Genomic DNA, 17,870 nt, shown 5'->3' with positions numbered 1-17,870 from the left:
TTTGTGGATTGTATATGACTGATGAGTGTATGTAAATTTGGGAAGGTCCATTCATGGTTTGTCATAAGTTCGCTTGGTTAAGAAACACTTAGATCAATTTATGTGGAGTCAAACTTTTATTGGCTCTTTTGATTTTAAGGGGTCACACGGAGCACCTAGCAGACACTTTTTAGGAGCCCGCTAGCATTTTTTGGGGCCATTGGCTCCCGAGCCCCCACTAATTTTGAATCCTGCTGTTACTATAGTTTCACCATCACTTTTAATGTCAAGTAATGAGTAGCAGTTCTTAATCTCCACTTCTTTATGTTAAGAATACAATCTCCTCTTCTTTAAATTATCAATAAAAAAGGAAAGAATGTGGGGAGAGAGTGAGATATGGAGGAAAAAAGGAAAAAAATTACTGCCATTCATATATTTATGGTCTACAAGCTCTTATGAAAGATTGTAGACAGTAATATTTCCATGAATGTGTTACTTCGTATTATGAGAGAGTGAGATATGGAGGAAAAAGGGAAAAAAATTACTGCCATTCATATATTTATGGTCTACAAGCTCTTATGAAAGATTGTAGACAGTAATATTTCCATGAATGTGTTACTTCGTATTATGAGAGAGTGAGATATGGAGGGAAAATGGGAAAAAAAATTACAGCCATTCATATATTTATGGTCTACAAGCTCTTATGAAAGATTGTAGACAGTAATATTTCCATGAATGTGTTACTTCGTATTTAGTTATAGGTGCCTAAATACAGTGAAACTGTGTCTTAGATATAGATATAGTATATAGTTTTTTAACTACAGTTAGAGTTACTGTGATATGAACTGTAGGAACAAGTACAGACCTATAACTTGATTAATTACAGATCTAATGTTATATCCAGCTTCAGTTTAGTTCTAGTACATGTAAAAGGCATCAGGTCCGAAACAGGGACTAATAAGTTGGAAATTAAATTCCAGTGATAAATCACTTGGAGTCTAGTTGTATGTAACATTAGGGAAGATGAATTTCTGTAATATTGGATTAACTGCCAACACAGCTTTGATCTGAAAGCTGTAACAGATAGTGTTACACAAACTGGAAGGGTAGAGAAATCATTAAACGGAGAGGACATTTCTCTCCACATTCCACTACTGAAGAATGGAAACAACATCAAAAAGTACTGCTACCAAAGTCCAGACTTTGTCAGGAAAGTACAATTTTTGAAATGGATGTCCCAATGCCTTGAAACAATAATTGAATTTGCATCCTGATGTACAACTCTGGTCCCCCCCCCCCCCATGAGATTAGGTTCATTGTTTCCTACTTCTAGTTGCAGTCAAGGTCAAGATGCATCTATTAACTTCTTTCTTCTAATGAACTCCCATCCCTTCTACCTTCATAAAGTGAACTCATCCGTTGTTATAGCAGTTTATTAACATGCATACTCAAAAGCTATACAACATGATACCTTGCTTTCACTTTTGCCATTCTGAGTGACGTCATGGTTCTTACACCTTCCATGATTCATAATTCCATGACTTTTCCAGAACTTTCCATGGCCCTCAAAACTGATTTTCGAGACCAAATATAATGTGAAATAAATTATATAATCCACATTAACTATTTATTCTGTATACAGTCTGTCCTCGCACTACGGGTATTCCAGTTATGGAATTTCACCCATACGAAAATTACGAATCATGACCAATAAATCTGGGGTACGGACTGTAAATTCACTCTCATGGAATTTTGAGGTAAATATAAAGTATTTTTAAACACAAAATGCAATCAATTTGGCTAAAAATAGTATCATTTTTTAGAATTTCAGAGCACATTTCCAACTGTCAGTGATGTAGGTGGCATGCTTTGTTCATGCAGTTGTTCTTTGCATAATTTTTCAAGACAGTGAGTGTATTACCCTTATTCAAGAAATCTGGAAAGGGGCCATCAAGTTCAAGTGCAAGTAATACAATGAAGAAAGCATGGAAAGGAATTACTTTGGATGTGAAACTTGATGTTTGGAGGATATCTGATGCCAGAGAAAAACTTAGCTCTATTGCCAAAACTTTATGGCTTGCAACCTCTACAGTGGGAACAATACATGATAATAAAGAAAAAATCAAGGCGAAAGCTAAAGTAGCTATACCTCTAAGTACTCGTACATTGTATTTTCATAGAACTGAAGTGATGCTTAATATGAAAAGACTCCTGAGTGTGTGAATTGAGGACCAAATCCACCGTAATGTGCCATTAAACACAATGGTTATACAAGCTAATTTGATGACCAAATAAAGTGGTAGTGGTAGTTCTGAAGAAAAACCCTTTCTGGCAAGTAAAGGGTGGTTTGATAGGTTCAAGAAGTGCTATAAATTGCACAAGATAAAGCAGTGTTGATGTAGAAGCTGCATGCAGATACTCTAATGAACTCAAGAAAATTATTGATGAAGGGGGTTACAGTCCAGAACAAGTCTTCAATGTGGATGAAACAGGGATATTCTGGAAATGCATGCCAGATAGAAAAGTCTGCATCAAGGTTCAAGGCTTCGAAAGATCATCTGACTACTTGTGGGTGGCAATGCTGGTGGAGATTTTAAATTAAAGCCCTTACTAGTGTACAGTTTTGAAACTCCAAGTGCTCTAAAGGAATATGCCAAGCTTAATTTACCAGTGATTTTGTGCTCAAATAAGAAGGTTTGGAGGGCTATAAGTGTTTTACAAGACTGGTTCATCAATTTCTTCTGTACTGCTGTTGAAAAGTACTGTGCCAAACTTAATATTGCCAACAAAGCAATGGTCATCTTAGACAATGCACCAAGCCACTTGGTGAACTTGAATGGTATTTCTGATAATCTAAGAGTTGAGTACATCCCCAAAAACACAACTGCATTGTTCCAGCCAATGGATCAAGATGTTCTCTTCAATTTTAAGAGATATTACTTACAGAGAATTCTGAAACAACTTATTAAAGCTACTGATGGAGAGGATAGGCCTACATTTCATGATTTCTGGAAGAAATATAACATTGTGGATGCAACAGACAACATCACCAAGTCGTGGGATGAAGTGAAGGAGTCCATTATGAATGGTGTATGGAAAAACATATGGTCTGAGTGTACCAACAACTTTAAAGGGTTGGTACCAAGCAGAAAGTTCACCAAGACATTGTGGCACTTGCAAGACAGGTTGGTTTTGAAGATATCATCAAATATGATATGATTGAGTTATTAAAGTCCCATGGAGAGGATATGTCGAGTGAGGGTCTGATAACGTTGGAACAAGAGCGAGTTGCAGAAGAGGACATTACTGAAACAGCACCCACGCAGCTTCAGTTGACTACCAACCACTTATGCCAATCCTTTGCCCTCATAGAAGAAGTGGTGCAAATCCATAGTGCTAATGGTCCCAGCCGTTAACACAGCCTACAAGTTACAAGAGGACCAGATAATGTCATGCACTATTACAAGGAGCTGTACAACGAAAAGATGCAGCAGCCATTAACACAGCCTACAAGTTACAAGAGGATCAGATAATGTCATGCACTACTACAAGGAGCTGTACAACAGAAAGATGCAGCAGAAACAGCAAACAACTCTTAACGCATTCTTAGTCAAAAGAGCTGAGCCTACACCACATGAAGATGATGATCATGATTTACAGGGTGAGGAAGACAACAGTACCAGTACTAAGTCTCCCTCTCCCTCCCTGTGTAAAATTTAATTATTTTTGGGTACCTACTATTATTTTTGGTGAGTGAAACTATGTATGTATGTATGTTGTTATTACTTTTGTGGAAAAAAAATTTCTGTAAGAGTCATTTACACTTATAACATGAGAGTCAATGGAAAAGTGAGGTTCGAGTTACGGAATTTCGCATTACAGAAGTTTTTTCAAAAACACATCCTTTCTGTAACACAGAGGTCAAATGTATATTATGTGAAAGTATATACATGTATGACTACAGGTAAAACATTATGATAGGACATAGATTAACAATTCTTTTTACAATTTCTTCATGCAAAATATTTAATTCTAAAGACTTGCCAAATCCGTCACATTGCTTTGTTAGCAAGATCATAAGCAGCTTCAGTTAATGATGCTGTATCTATTTCAAATCTTTGGCATTTCACTTTAAGTTTTGAATATCCTCAAAGATAAGTTTCTTTTTCTGTGCCTTTTAATTCAGTTCAACTTTCTCCCTCTCTAGCTCAAGATATTGGTTATATATCTGTCTACCACTTTGAGCGGCATTGAACAGTTTCTTCAAAAAAAAAGAGACTTCCAGAATACCTCCAAATGACTGCACATAATAATAGATTAATCACTGATCAACAAGGGAGACATCCTTCATGTTTTGTTTGTTTTGTTTGTAGTTATGCAAAAAGCTACACAATGGGCTATCTGTGCTCTGCCCACCATGGGTATCGAAACCTAGTTTCTAGCGTTGTAAGTCTGCAGACATACCGCTGTGCCACTGGGGGGCTTCATGTTTTGAAGCATTAACCATTAATTCACAGAAAAGCTCCTTTAAGCAGTTTTTGGCCATGAGACAGTATCAAAATGAGTTTGACAACACACCATAAGAACTCATTATCTGTAGCTTGGCCCATGTATTTGAACAAAAAGCAGTCAAGCCTGTTAGTTTTGAGGTCAAAATCCTTGAAGATGTAGGAATTTGGCTTCACAACCTGAGACAAAAGTAAGTCATACTGTCTTATAAAGTTATCACATTCTTCTGCTTTGAGATGTTTCAAATTGGCAAGAGTGGAGAGTACACACTGAAAAAGAGCCTTACTATCCATCACATCCGAGGCCATTTTTAGAGGAGAAAAACAGGCAACATCACGAGTAAATGAGTATTTCAATACACATTTCATTAGCAATTTCTCAATTAAAAAGATAAAAACACACAAACACTCATTGTAAAATGAAAGCTTGTCTCTTGGAGTTGTCTTCACTATGGCAATCAATACTTTCATATTTTTTGTTGCACAAAAACCAATATTGACATTCTTAGTTGATTTGATATTTTCTGTATTGCTTAAGTCAATTGTCAACAATTTAAATGCAGTGTCTGCTTTGGATAGCACGTCGTGTTTTACAACCCTTATCAAAAGGTTTCTGATCATAAACTCAAGATCACAGCTAACAAAAGGCAGTACAAGATGGTCAGTCTGACATTTTGTGAGAAATGGAGAGATAGTTTATCAGATATCAAAATATGAAATGATAACTTTGATATCCTTTGAAAAGGATATCATTTGTTTAAGATTTCACAGTAATTTTCTCAAAGTCTCCCCTTCTGGCTGCAGAATCTATGAAATGGTGGTACATTGATTTAAATATTGCTTTTAAATCCCAATCAGAGGCATTTAAAGCAGTACAAAGAGCCCCATTGTGTGTGTGGAGACCACAAGACCCAATGTTGATTAAAAACAGATCTGGATTTGTAGTTTTTAACCATGATTATAATTTCTCATGGAACAACCAGTTAACATCCATCCCTATTTGCAAAAGATAAATAAGATTAAGCTCTTTTGTCAGCTGCAAGAACTGGCTTCAGAGATTACTAGCCAGTTGTGGCCGAGAAATGCAGAATCAAGAAATCTAGTCATCACAAGATTTTTTTCAGAGTCAAAGTACCAAAGGTACACATCAAGTTGATCCTTTTGGTTTTTACCATTTAAGGATCATCATACAAGAAAAGTATGTACATTTTTGAAGCTTCTGACAGAAATGTGACTTTATATATATTGGGGCAATCCAAAACAAGCCACATATGCACATTTTTTCTGTCCACAAGAGAACTTATATGCAATTTTACTATCTGTGAACATCTTTTTAAACAATTCATTTATGTTTTCACACCTTTTGTAACTGTGCCAACTAACAATGGTCTTCAGGACCCACAAAATCTTCTTTTCAAGCATATGAATCCAGTCTACCCTGTAATGAATAAATTGAATAATGAGGTGCCGAAACCGAGATGAAAAGAAGTAAATCGTCCAAAGGCTAATTGCCAAATATCACAACTTTGTTATATTATATTGTGCATTTAAATCCATGAAATTCAGCACATTCTCTTTAATACTCAATTTAACTTTGGAATATTATTCACTTACTTGCTGGACTATGAGGTCATGATGATTTGTCACAACAGTAGGCCTAACTGTTGATGTTCTATCTGGCATTAGCCTAGATTCAGACAATATCAAACTGCGCATGGTTGGCATGGCTGCTGTTTATGAGTGCAATTTATGCACTTTAGCCTCGTGCTATTTCTTCTTCATATGGTTTATCACCATGGACTCGCTCATATTGCCAACACTGAACTTTTTATGGCACAAATTGCAACAAGCTTCTTGATGATGTGCACTAGTAACAAGCCATCCCTTGTGCTCATCCTTCAGAAGCCATGTATTGTTAAATATACATTTGCCCATCAAATTTTTGCATGTACATATTCAAGTCAATACCACAGAACATAAAAATAATATCGGAAAAAAAATGGATGAATCGTGATAACACAAGTGCTTGATGGAGAGACTCGAACATCGACAGCCTCATTCAACCTTTTACTGTTGAGGTAATTCTGCTGTTATTCATGCATACACTTGCTTAGAAGATTGTCACCATGGGATATTATATGATGCTATCATCAAATAAACAAAATTATGGAAAACACTGGCTTATAATAATGTCAGAAGAAAATTTTCATTTTCCATGACTTTTCCAAAACCCTAGCAAAACCAAAGCCCTAGAGAAACCTGGATTAATACTGCTGAATTTGCATCTGATTCATGACAAGAATTTGAAGCTGGTAAGAACACCTGGGCTGTAGCTTTAGATCTGTAATATGCCTATAATAAATTCCAGGTGCCTAGTCTTTTTGACCAAATACTCAGAATAGGCACTAGTATAGGACGAGTAATTTGTGCTAAACTTTGTTAACAACATTCTGGTGGATAGTAGAGACTCTAACAAAACTAAAATAGAAAGCAAGTTACAAGGTGGACAAATAGTGCAATGACACAAGAACTGTCACCAATTTTACAAAGCCACAACCATATTAAAATCCAGAAACATTTTATAATATACAATAAAAATATTTATTTATACCGATCAACGGTTGTAAAAGCATGCAAGTATTCTTTCTTGAGTGATGAAAATATTTATACCATTAAAAATTCCTTAGAATTTGTTGAACAAATACGTAAGGCAAATCTAAATAGTAATGATATACATGTGCCTTTTGATATTGTATTACTATTCATGAAAGTACCTATTGATACAGCTATCAATTGTTTTGAAGACAAATTACGCGTATAAGTAACGTACCAGTCTTTAAAATTTTAAACATGATAAATTTAACAAAATGTTGTGTTGAAAACTCATAGCTCCTAGCTATGGGTTCTTCATTATCTCCTTTGTTGTGTGATCTTTTTATGGATAGGTTTGAAACTAATGCTTTACAGAATGCCAAACTTAAAACCAAGAATATGGATTAGGTATGTCAATGAAACATTCGTGGTGTGGCGGCATGGTAAAGACAAATTAGTAGAAATCATCTCGTACCCTCTATTAAATTTATTCACAAAGTTGAAGAAAACAACAGCTTACAATTTTTGGACATACTTGTTAAGAAAAACAAGAATAAGTTAGAAAATACGGTCTATCGTAAACCATTTTCTGTTATCGTGTCGCCACACCAAGAATCACGTCATCCAAAGTCGTAACAAAAGTTAGCTTTTTACTGTTATGTTTACAGGTCTTTATAACTATGTTCTAATTCAGCAGATTTAAAAAATGAATTGTTACTTATTAAACATGTACCATTAGATAGAGATATTGTTGATAGAACCATGAAGAACTTTAACAAAATAAATGTGGAACAAAAAAGTAAACTAAGATTAACATCTGATAAAATAAACAAAAAAGAAATATTTTTTTTTACCATATTTCCCAGGTTTACCATGTCAAATGTTTCATAAATTCAAAAACCAAATGAAAAATCTTATTGCCATATACAGACCATTGAACAAAATTTGTCAAATATTAAATAAACTAAAGATGAAATAAATCTAATGGCAAAAACAGGTATATATGAAGTTCAATGTGAATGTGGTCATGCATACATTGGTCAAACTAGAAGAAATTTAAAATTCAGAATAAATGAACATAAGGAAAAAAAGTTAAAAACAAAAGTGAAAACTCTGCATTAGCTGAACATGTAAATTAAACTGGACATATCATCCAGTGAAAAAAAAATAGTTATTTTGCCTCAATCAAATATGACTGCTAAAAATATTAGAGAAACCACTGAAATAATAAAACGAGGCAAAAACAAATTGATCTTAAATAAGGATGAAGGGTTAGAAAATCAGAAAGTATGTAGATGGTGTAATCTTTTTTGAATTATAAACTAGTAGACACATGACCATGGCTTTTGTACTTATATAGCACACACTAACTGTTTTTCACACTCCTGAAGATGATGTGAAACTACATTGAAACATGTATAGTGACCTTTAAATCGTTGATCAGTTTAAATAAAATTTCAAATGTGTATTATAAAACTTTGTTCATTTATAGATTTTAATATTCGAATATATACACAAGTTACTTGAATTTTAAGCTTTTAGCCATATCATATTATGTTTGTTGACTTGCATTCAATATCATATTGAACTACTATTATGTATTATGTCAATAAGTTTGGTATCAAATGGTAGATTATAATTCAAATTTTAGTATGATTCAATTGAAAGTAAATATTAAAAAAAAAATACTAAATATCAATTTTTGTGTGTCGTGTGGTATGTTGAATGCAGCGTTGGTTCAAATCATATGTTTGTGATGTCCAAATACAAAGTCTATAATTTCTTACGAATTAAGAACTCAAATTACTGATATTGCCAAGCTAGAATCTAAAATAAGAACCTCCTACCTCTTCTATTTGCTGAGATATCACTACATTTACTGAATCAAACACAGTGGCACCATCCACTTCTTTCCATTTTTGAAAACGCTTACGTCCACCTACTTCTGTCTATGATGTGTGAATAACGATTTAAAAACTCAGAATGTCCCCCATGTGGTTCTCCGAGCCTTTGCAAAGTATTTATGCAGGAAATCTTTTCTTTTAATGGCAGATTTCAAATGATAAGGTAAGTCTTTAGTGAGCTTGAAATTTTATATTTTTTGGACCCAAATACAGCTTAGTAACTAAACTTGATAAATTATAGTGGAATTCGATGGTATTGATATTGTAATATATGATTTTTTGTTATTTCAAAATATATATGTAACACTTAAAAAAATTATTTTGTCGTCATTATTTTGTTGCAAATTTTGATAAGGCTCAGCAACCTACGGCAAGCAGCAAACGAGTTCAAAGATCATAACTAGAAGAAATAATTATTTTCTACAATTCTTTATTTACTGTTCTATGTTTTAAGAAAAATCACTGAAATTTAAGAACTTATTTTAAGTAGTAATAATGTGTATACATATATAATGTATTAAAACTGAAATGTGACTGTATTTTACAAAATACTAGTCTACTAAAACACAGCCAAGACAGGTCACTTTGTAAGGGCCAGTTTTATATTCTTGGATGTGGTAACATGAGTGCATGTACAACTCGTCATTGTAGCTTCTGTAATGTTAGACAGGCACAGCTGAAAGGTCAATATAATAAAAATACTAAATATATATATATAAATGTATACTGTTATGAAATTTCAGCTATTTAGACTAAACATTTGTGTTTCCTAATTTTTTTATTGGGGGGTTATGAAGCTGGTCAAATCAAACCAACCCACACAGAGATACATTACAGATAATAACAGATAAAATAAAGTTTTTTCTAGAAAAACTTGATAATTATCTGGAGGTTATAAAGATTTCACACGTGAAATTTGAAAATGTTCCAATTCATAAAAGTATTTTTCATCTTAAAATTAAAATAACTTTGCATGTTGGATAGTCAACATTCTGATAAAACAAATTTTACAATAAAATCTTTAATTAAAAAATCTAAATACTTAACTTAAAAACCTGATATTTTGTGTATGAAAGCCTTGTAATGTTTACCAATAGCCTGCAAAGTTTTGTGTACATTATCAAAAATCATAGTATAATTACTCTCATGGATACTTTTGTGGTTATGAGCTGGGTGGATTTCACCCAGCCCACAACGGAAGGGTTAATAAGCCATAACCGTGTTCTGCCTATTCAAAAACATACACGCAGATAAAGATGAAACATCACCATTCTCTGTAGACACTTCCATCCCTCTAAAATAAACACTAAAAATTACATCGGGATAATGAACATCACCTGCTTATGCTCTAAGACAGTCTTATCTGCTCCATCCTGGAATATGCACCACCAATAATCAGTATGAGTGCTACACAGCTAGATAAGATTGAAAAAGATACAAAATATGTTTAAGACTGGTCATGGAATGAACCCACCCTCATCAAGATCCTATTACAATTCACAAGCCTCGGCAGCATTGCATAGCAAAAACAATATTTATAAGCAAACTTCTTCACTAAGTCCTTACAGTACAAAGATCATGCATTACATCATTGAGTCACTGCCCTTTTCAACTGGAACATTCCAGCTCCATAATGACCCCACATAAACCAACCAAGCAGGGGACTTCTAATAGATGCTTTAGGACACACTCGTGGATGGATGGACAGATCCCATACAGTTACCATTGATATAATTAGTCACCACTAAATCTCAAATGACCCAATGTGGATTAAACATTTCACAACAGTGGAACTGTGGAAATCAGCCAAGACAGAAAATGAACAGACTACATAAAGGATGAAGCACAAAAAGCCTGTCAGCACCTATTTAATGTCCATGGTGGATAGTCATCTATTCTTATAGCCACAGATGGTTTCAACACCACAAATAGCAAGTGAGTTGGTCGGATATTCATCATTTCATGGAGCAACAACATTCTACATAAAGCATTCAAACTTTTCACAAGTGGCACAAGGATGAAGTTCGAAACCATAAAGCAATGTTCTTCAGGATTGCTGAAAACAATAGACAATGCCACCAACATAATACCTGATACTGACACATAGATATATATATATATGGGAAAAAATATACATGTAATCAGTACTGACACTTTTCTTATTAACCAGTATATAAAACAACTGAGCACTCTCTGGATATGAGAATTTATTTTTTCACAAATAAACAATTGTCTCCAGGTCTAATTGTGCACTGAAACTGGCTTATAGGTAGTACTACACAAAATTCAGAGTGGTTGGTCCAAATGGATGACGGAAAGCAAAGCAAATGCACAATAAAACCATCACTTGGATGTATGTGCAAGGTCATGCAGAGATAAAGTTAAATGAGAAATTGAAAGGTTTGTAAGAAAACCTGTCAATACAAACCTTGTTTGTAACCTATATGAAACTTGAAACAATTCTACAAGTGAGATATTGACCTCCTTTATACCGATAATGCAAAAAATGGCAACTATGGAAAGTATTCATCAACATTCAGAAAAAAATATGAACAAGTCTGTTGGAAAACTAAGTACCATATGTTGTAGCTACAAAAAGAAAAGAATCAGTAGAACACAAGCAACACCTGTAAGGGCTCACAGCCTGTCAACACAACCCCTAGGATTTTACTTGGTAAACAAACTTAAATAGAGAAAAACAAAAGAGTGTTTCTTCTAGACCTAATTCTAATTGTATATAAACACTACTTATTACATTATAACAACAAAACAGTGTTTCTTCTAGACCTAATTCTAATTGTATATAAACACTACTTATTACATTATAACAACAAAACAGTGTTTCTTCTAGACCTAATTCTAATTGTATATAAACACTACTTATTACATTGAAACAACAAAAGAGTGTTTCTTCTAGACCTAACTCTAATGGTATATAAACACTATTTATTACATTGTAACAACAAGAATGTTTCTTCTAGACCTAATTCTAACTGTATATAAACACTACTTATTATATTGTAACAACAAAAGAGTGTTTCTTCTAGACCTAATTCTAACTGTATATAAACACTACTTATTATATTGTAACAACAAAAGAGTGTTTCTTCTAGACCTAATTCTAACTGTATATAAACACTACTTATTACATTGAAACAACAAAAGTGTTTCTTCTAGACCTAACTCTAACTGTATATAAGCACTACTTATTACATTGTAACAACAAAAGTGTTTTTTCTAGACCTAATTCTAACTGTATATAAACACTACTTTATTACATTGTAACAACATAAGGAAGCTCTTGCTTTTAACTGTTTTCAATGTAACAGTGAAGTCAGCTTACATTTTATTTTCAAGTTGGAAAAACTATCTTTAACTTTACCTGTTATAACAACAGGATACACTACCATTTCATCAAACTGAGGAGTGATTGCTATCATAATGTTTAAGTGTTATTCTTTAAAATATAACTGTACATTATATGTGATAAATTTAAAGATAAAAATTATAGCAAATCTAGCTTGTAAAATTCTATAGGTAATCATGATTTCATAAACTTAAGAATTAATGCATATATTGAATTTATTTCTCCAAGATATTAAAATAATTTGAAGATGCTTTTCTTTGCTAAACATGAACTTTAAACTTATATATATAAGTTAAAGCTATTCTCCACTGAACTAGAAATTTAAAATTAGAATGATAAATTCCATAATTTGACTTACTTTTGCTTAATGTCTGAATGTAATTTCTTCAACTTATACTCCTCAGCCATATCAGCAGCTGCCATCTGAGCTTTTCTCAGCTTGTACTGAAATACATGTACAATGTTTGAAACTTTCAATGTCTGCAACACTCTGCACATTCATACCACATAAAAACCATACAAGTAACTAGATATAGTTTTCATGATAACATGGGTAAAAGCTTGCATGCGGCTACATTTGTGAAAGCCATTATACATGTTACTATAGAAACATAGCTTCGGTAGCTGATAGCTGTTGGATATGATTCTATGGCAAGACACTTTGTGTAACTAATAAAGCCATTCAGGCGGTATGCGCTGCTGTTGTAATATAGCAAGAATCATTGTTGAACTACATTTGTGAAAGCCATTATACATGTTACTATAGAAACATAGCTTCGGTAGCTGATAGCTGTTGGATATGATTCTATGGCAAGACACTTTGTGTAACTAATAAAGCCATTCAGGCGGTATGCGCTGCTGTTGTAATATAGCAAGAATCATTGTTGAATAAAAATCAAGCTAACTTTAGAAATGTTGGACAATTTAACATATACAAATGATTATTGTTGACATGTTTTTATATCATTAAATCTTTAAAACTTATTTATTATTCAAGAATATTACACAGGAAATGTTTACATTTCCACACAGCCATTCACATATGTGAAAAAAATTAAATATAATAAAATTTTAAGTTCTAATTGTAACATATTTCTCATGAATCAGTATATGGAGCACTTTGAATTTTTGTAATTATAATCTCAAACATAAAAAAATACACTCGAGTAATTTGTTCACAGGAATATTTCTGATATTTTCAGTCTCTGTAGTTTTCAGATAGTCCCTACAACAACAACAATTTAAAAAAATCACAGCTCATTAACTTCTTCTTAGCTCTTGTTGAACAGGCTAATTACTCATTATTTAAATGTTCAGTGTATAGATGATTGTCAAAAAACTCCAGTACAGAAGAGAAAATCTTACAATAGATAAATGTTATAATGTGGTGAAAAGTCATAGCACGTCATCTAATTGTAATCATTTGTAGCTTACATAAATGGGAAAACTATATATGTAATCAGTACTGACACTCTCCTTATTAACTTGTATAAAATAACTGAGCTCTTATAGCACTCTCTGGATATAGTAATATATTTTTTTACAAGTAAACAAGTGTCTAATTGTGCACAGAAACTTCCTTAACAACCAGGTACTTTCAAGTTTTGATTCAAAGGTACATGTTATCAAAAGCTTTATCCCATTCAAATGTCTCATATTTGTAAACATATTGTACCTTCTGATTTTGATAACAATTTTGTAGTTCAGGAACAAAATAAACTAAAGAACTAATCATAAATACAAGAATAAAGAAATGGCACTCACTCTTAGATTTTTTTCCTGAAGTTTACAATCATAATCTTTTTCCAAATGTCTACAAACCAAGAAAAAATGTAACTCTTCTCATTAAAGATACACTTAAAGATATTTGACACACACGGATGCTAAATCTGACATTTCTCAATAAACAATTCTCCTGCAAAACACATCACTAAAAGAACATATTTTATAATATAATGATGTTATACAAACACAACTTTTCATGTAGTTTATGATCACACAAACCTGCTTGGAATATTTACAATATCTAACCTTCACCACAAAGTAAAAAAACAAGAAACAAACATATTTATTAAAAGTTTTCAGATTTTACAAAATGGTTTGTAATTGATGGTTTGATTTTAAATAAAAACGCAATTCAAATGTCATTTTTAGGTACAAAACTTTATCTAAGTTTTTATTCAAAATAAAAAGTATTTTAAGTCCGTAAAAATAAACAATGCATAAATTTTATAAAAGGCTGAAAAAGGTATTTTTAGCAATACTGATAGACAACTCATTAAATATTCAAGAGAATATTTACATACAAATAACACTCTGACATTAATCTTTCAATTATCTAATATACTCTAAATCTCCTTAAGTTCTTATATTGTTTTCTAAGAAAGTTTTACCTTGCTTTGCTCTCAGCTTCTTTAAGTTTCATTTCAACTGAAACAAAGTACATGTGTAAGAATAATTAATCAAAAATGTTTCATTGTTTTTTCGCTAGTTATTTATCAAAGTTGAAACACGTTATTTCCTAGGTGCTAGACCTCAAACAATGAAGGAAACAGGGTATCCAAAAGTATTACCTCCAAGAAAAGGAAAACAATAAGATATAACATCTAAGGAAATGTGTGTCCATTTTCTTTATGTCACTTATGGGTAAAAAAATATAAATAATCACATTCATTTGAAATTATACTTTCTATCTACTTATGTTCTCTGATATTATCTTATAGAATAAAAAAATTACAAGTTATAAAAAATAAAGCCATCACTGCTATTACTTATTATTAATGTTCACTATTATCTATCTACTGACAGTTACCTAACAGTCTATATGAATAAAGCCATAACATAGACAAATAGTTTATACAAACAGAGGAACAATTTTATTCCTATCTTTAGTTAATTTTTATTTAATGATCAGAAAAATTCTACATACCAAAATGAGCCTCTTGTGCAGCCTTTTTAGCATCCTGCACAGATCGAGCTCGAAAATGAGCAGAAGTGTACCAATAACAATGTGGTTTATACAGCTCTTGGGTAAGCTGTCGGGTTCGAACTTTCTTGCCCTGTATTTGTATTTTCATACGAGGGTTACAGTAGAGAATGGAAGTGTAAGCTCGAAAGGAGTTCCACTCAATTCTGCCTTCGCCTACAGTTATGCTACATTTATGTAAAAAATATTTAATTAATCCAGTAATGGAACTGAAATACATATTGAAAAAATAAACATTTCATACATCATATAACAGTTCTTTAAATTTACAAAATTACCATATAAAACTTTTAGTAGGAATTAAGCAAAAACTCACATACAACATTAGTATTTCAATTATGTACAAATGGTACACGTTCTCTAATGCACAGTGAGGACAAAGTAGAACTATGATGAACTCAGTTTACTTTCTATTAGTTAATCTACAATAAGTGTTAAAATAGAACTAGCATGAAGTAAGTCTATTGCCTGTTCATTAATCTACAGTGAGTGTAAAATACAACTAACATAAACTAAGTCTACTACCTGTTTATTAATCTACATTGCATTTGAAGTAGAACTAAGTCAGCTTACTAAATGTTTAAAAATGCAGTCATTGTAAACGAGAACTAGGCCTACTGCCTGTTCATTAATCTATGGTATGTTTAAAGTAGAACTAACACGAACAAAGTTACCCATTTATTAATCTACATGGGTGTAAAGTAGAGTAAGTTGGCATAATACTGCAACAGTCTAAAATTAACACACTGCTACAATCAGGGTTCAATAATAACAAAAAATGTATTCACAATAACACTCAGAAATATATTCAACACTTACCAAAACACAGTTACTAAACAAGTGATTGGACAGGAGACTTAACACCAATATCAATATACAATTTATCATAAATATTTACCCTTCCATTACAGGCTGGGTGGAATTGACCCAGCTCGTAACCAGGAAAGTATCTATGAGAGTAATTGTACTGTAAGTTTTGAAAATGTACACAAGTCTTTAAAAAATTTTGCAGATTATTAGTAAACATTACAAGGATTTCATACATAAGATATCTGTGTTTAGGATTTTTTTATTAAAGATTTGCTCTTGATTTTTATCTGTCAGAATGTTGATTATTCAATATACAAAGTAATTTTTATTTTAAGATTAAAAATATTTTTCTTTAACTGAAATCAGTCAAGTTTCATTTGCGTAATCTCTATATCCTTCTAGATAACCAAATGTTTTTTAAATAAAAACTTTATATTTATTCTGTTATTTTATCAATATTAATTCCATATGGTGTTGATCGATTTGACCGACCCCATAACCATCATAAAAATTAGGAAATAAATCTAACTTACTTTTTTTGTTCTAGAATAACTACAAGTCGTAATAGGAAACCACAAATGTTTATTCTAAACAGCTTATATCTTGTAACAGTATAAATCTATTTATATTTATTAATTTTGTTTTATTGACTTTTGAACTGTGTCTGACTAAAAATACCCTGATAGAAGTTGAAAATTACATGGCGCACGTACATTGACACGACCCTATTGAACAGCGTAATGCAAAAGCTTCTGCCGCATATACTCCATGAAGGTTTTTATTATTTTTCTTTCATTATCTTATCTAACAACTTTCTATTTTTAAGATTTTAGTTACTTTTATAATAATAAACAGTTAAAACAAATGAAAAAATAAAATCCTCATAACTAAATATCAAACATTTTCTTTCTTCAGTAAAGCTTTCTTTTTTATTTATTATTTTTTGTACTGTAACATTATACTTATTTTTCCAGGTTGTAGGTAAGTATTCAAAGTATAACAAAAATAAAGATTGAAAAAGAAAAATGTATAGTATTGTTAGTAGTGATTATAAAATTTCAAGTACTTATGGTCTGAGTTTACACTTTCACCTTTTCTGTAGTTATTTTATTGTTAGTAGATGAGTTAGAAATCAGAAGAAACAAAATGTAAAGTTCCAAGTAAATCTCCTGAGACTTTCTTCTAACCTTTTTTTACACCTATTTCCTATTGTTATTCTACTGTTAGCACCTGAAGTAGAAACCTGCCAAATATAAAGCAATGAATCACCGTTCCTGTTCAGGTGTTACCATATTTTGAGTACTTTGACACCGTCAATATCAATTAAGTTCATTCTCAGAATTTTCTGTGCTTTGAAAACACAGTGGGAAAGGATATATCAACGTGTTATTGGTATAGTGCTTACAACGACAATTGTCTAAAGTATTATAAAATGTTTATGACTTTGTAGAAAGTTTGGGCTGATCCAATAAGTCAAAAAGCAGAAGTATCCTAGAGAAACTATTTGGATCGCTGCTCTGAGAACACTGTGGGATAAAATTTGCTGGATTCTTTACAATACAGTGGTTGCAGAAGAATTGTCTAAGTACTTTATAAAAGTGAGAGAAAATATCTATGATATGGCTCTGTACAAAGTATAAAGTTATATCCTATCCAATAAACTTGCCAGTTATCTTACTTGGTGGTTAGGATTTCGCATTGGTATAGGCGTAAATGTGTGAAAA

At 32.1% G+C, this 17,870-nt stretch overlaps 1 protein-coding gene across 1 annotated transcript in view; it reads right to left on the bottom strand.

The window, feature by feature from the left end:
* The window catches only part of LOC106470290 (MORC family CW-type zinc finger protein 2-like), a gene marked incomplete at both ends in the record, with an annotated part of 104,201 nt that overhangs the window by 78,191 nt on the left and 8,140 nt on the right, over positions 1–17,870 (bottom strand). The window contains 4 exons of the mRNA XM_013930836.2: positions 12,709–12,794; positions 14,115–14,163; positions 14,744–14,780; positions 15,280–15,503. Coding sequence (XP_013786290.2) covers positions 12,709–12,794; positions 14,115–14,163; positions 14,744–14,780; positions 15,280–15,503 — 396 coding nt within the window. The remainder of the gene's footprint in view (positions 1–12,708; positions 12,795–14,114; positions 14,164–14,743; positions 14,781–15,279; positions 15,504–17,870) is intronic.

The sequence above is a fragment of the Limulus polyphemus genome, unplaced genomic scaffold, assembly GCF_000517525.1.
Source record: "Limulus polyphemus unplaced genomic scaffold, Limulus_polyphemus-2.1.2 Scaffold3926, whole genome shotgun sequence".
Taxonomy (NCBI): Eukaryota; Metazoa; Arthropoda; class Merostomata; order Xiphosura; family Limulidae; genus Limulus; species Limulus polyphemus.
This window is presented reverse-complemented; position numbering and strand designations above follow the sequence as displayed.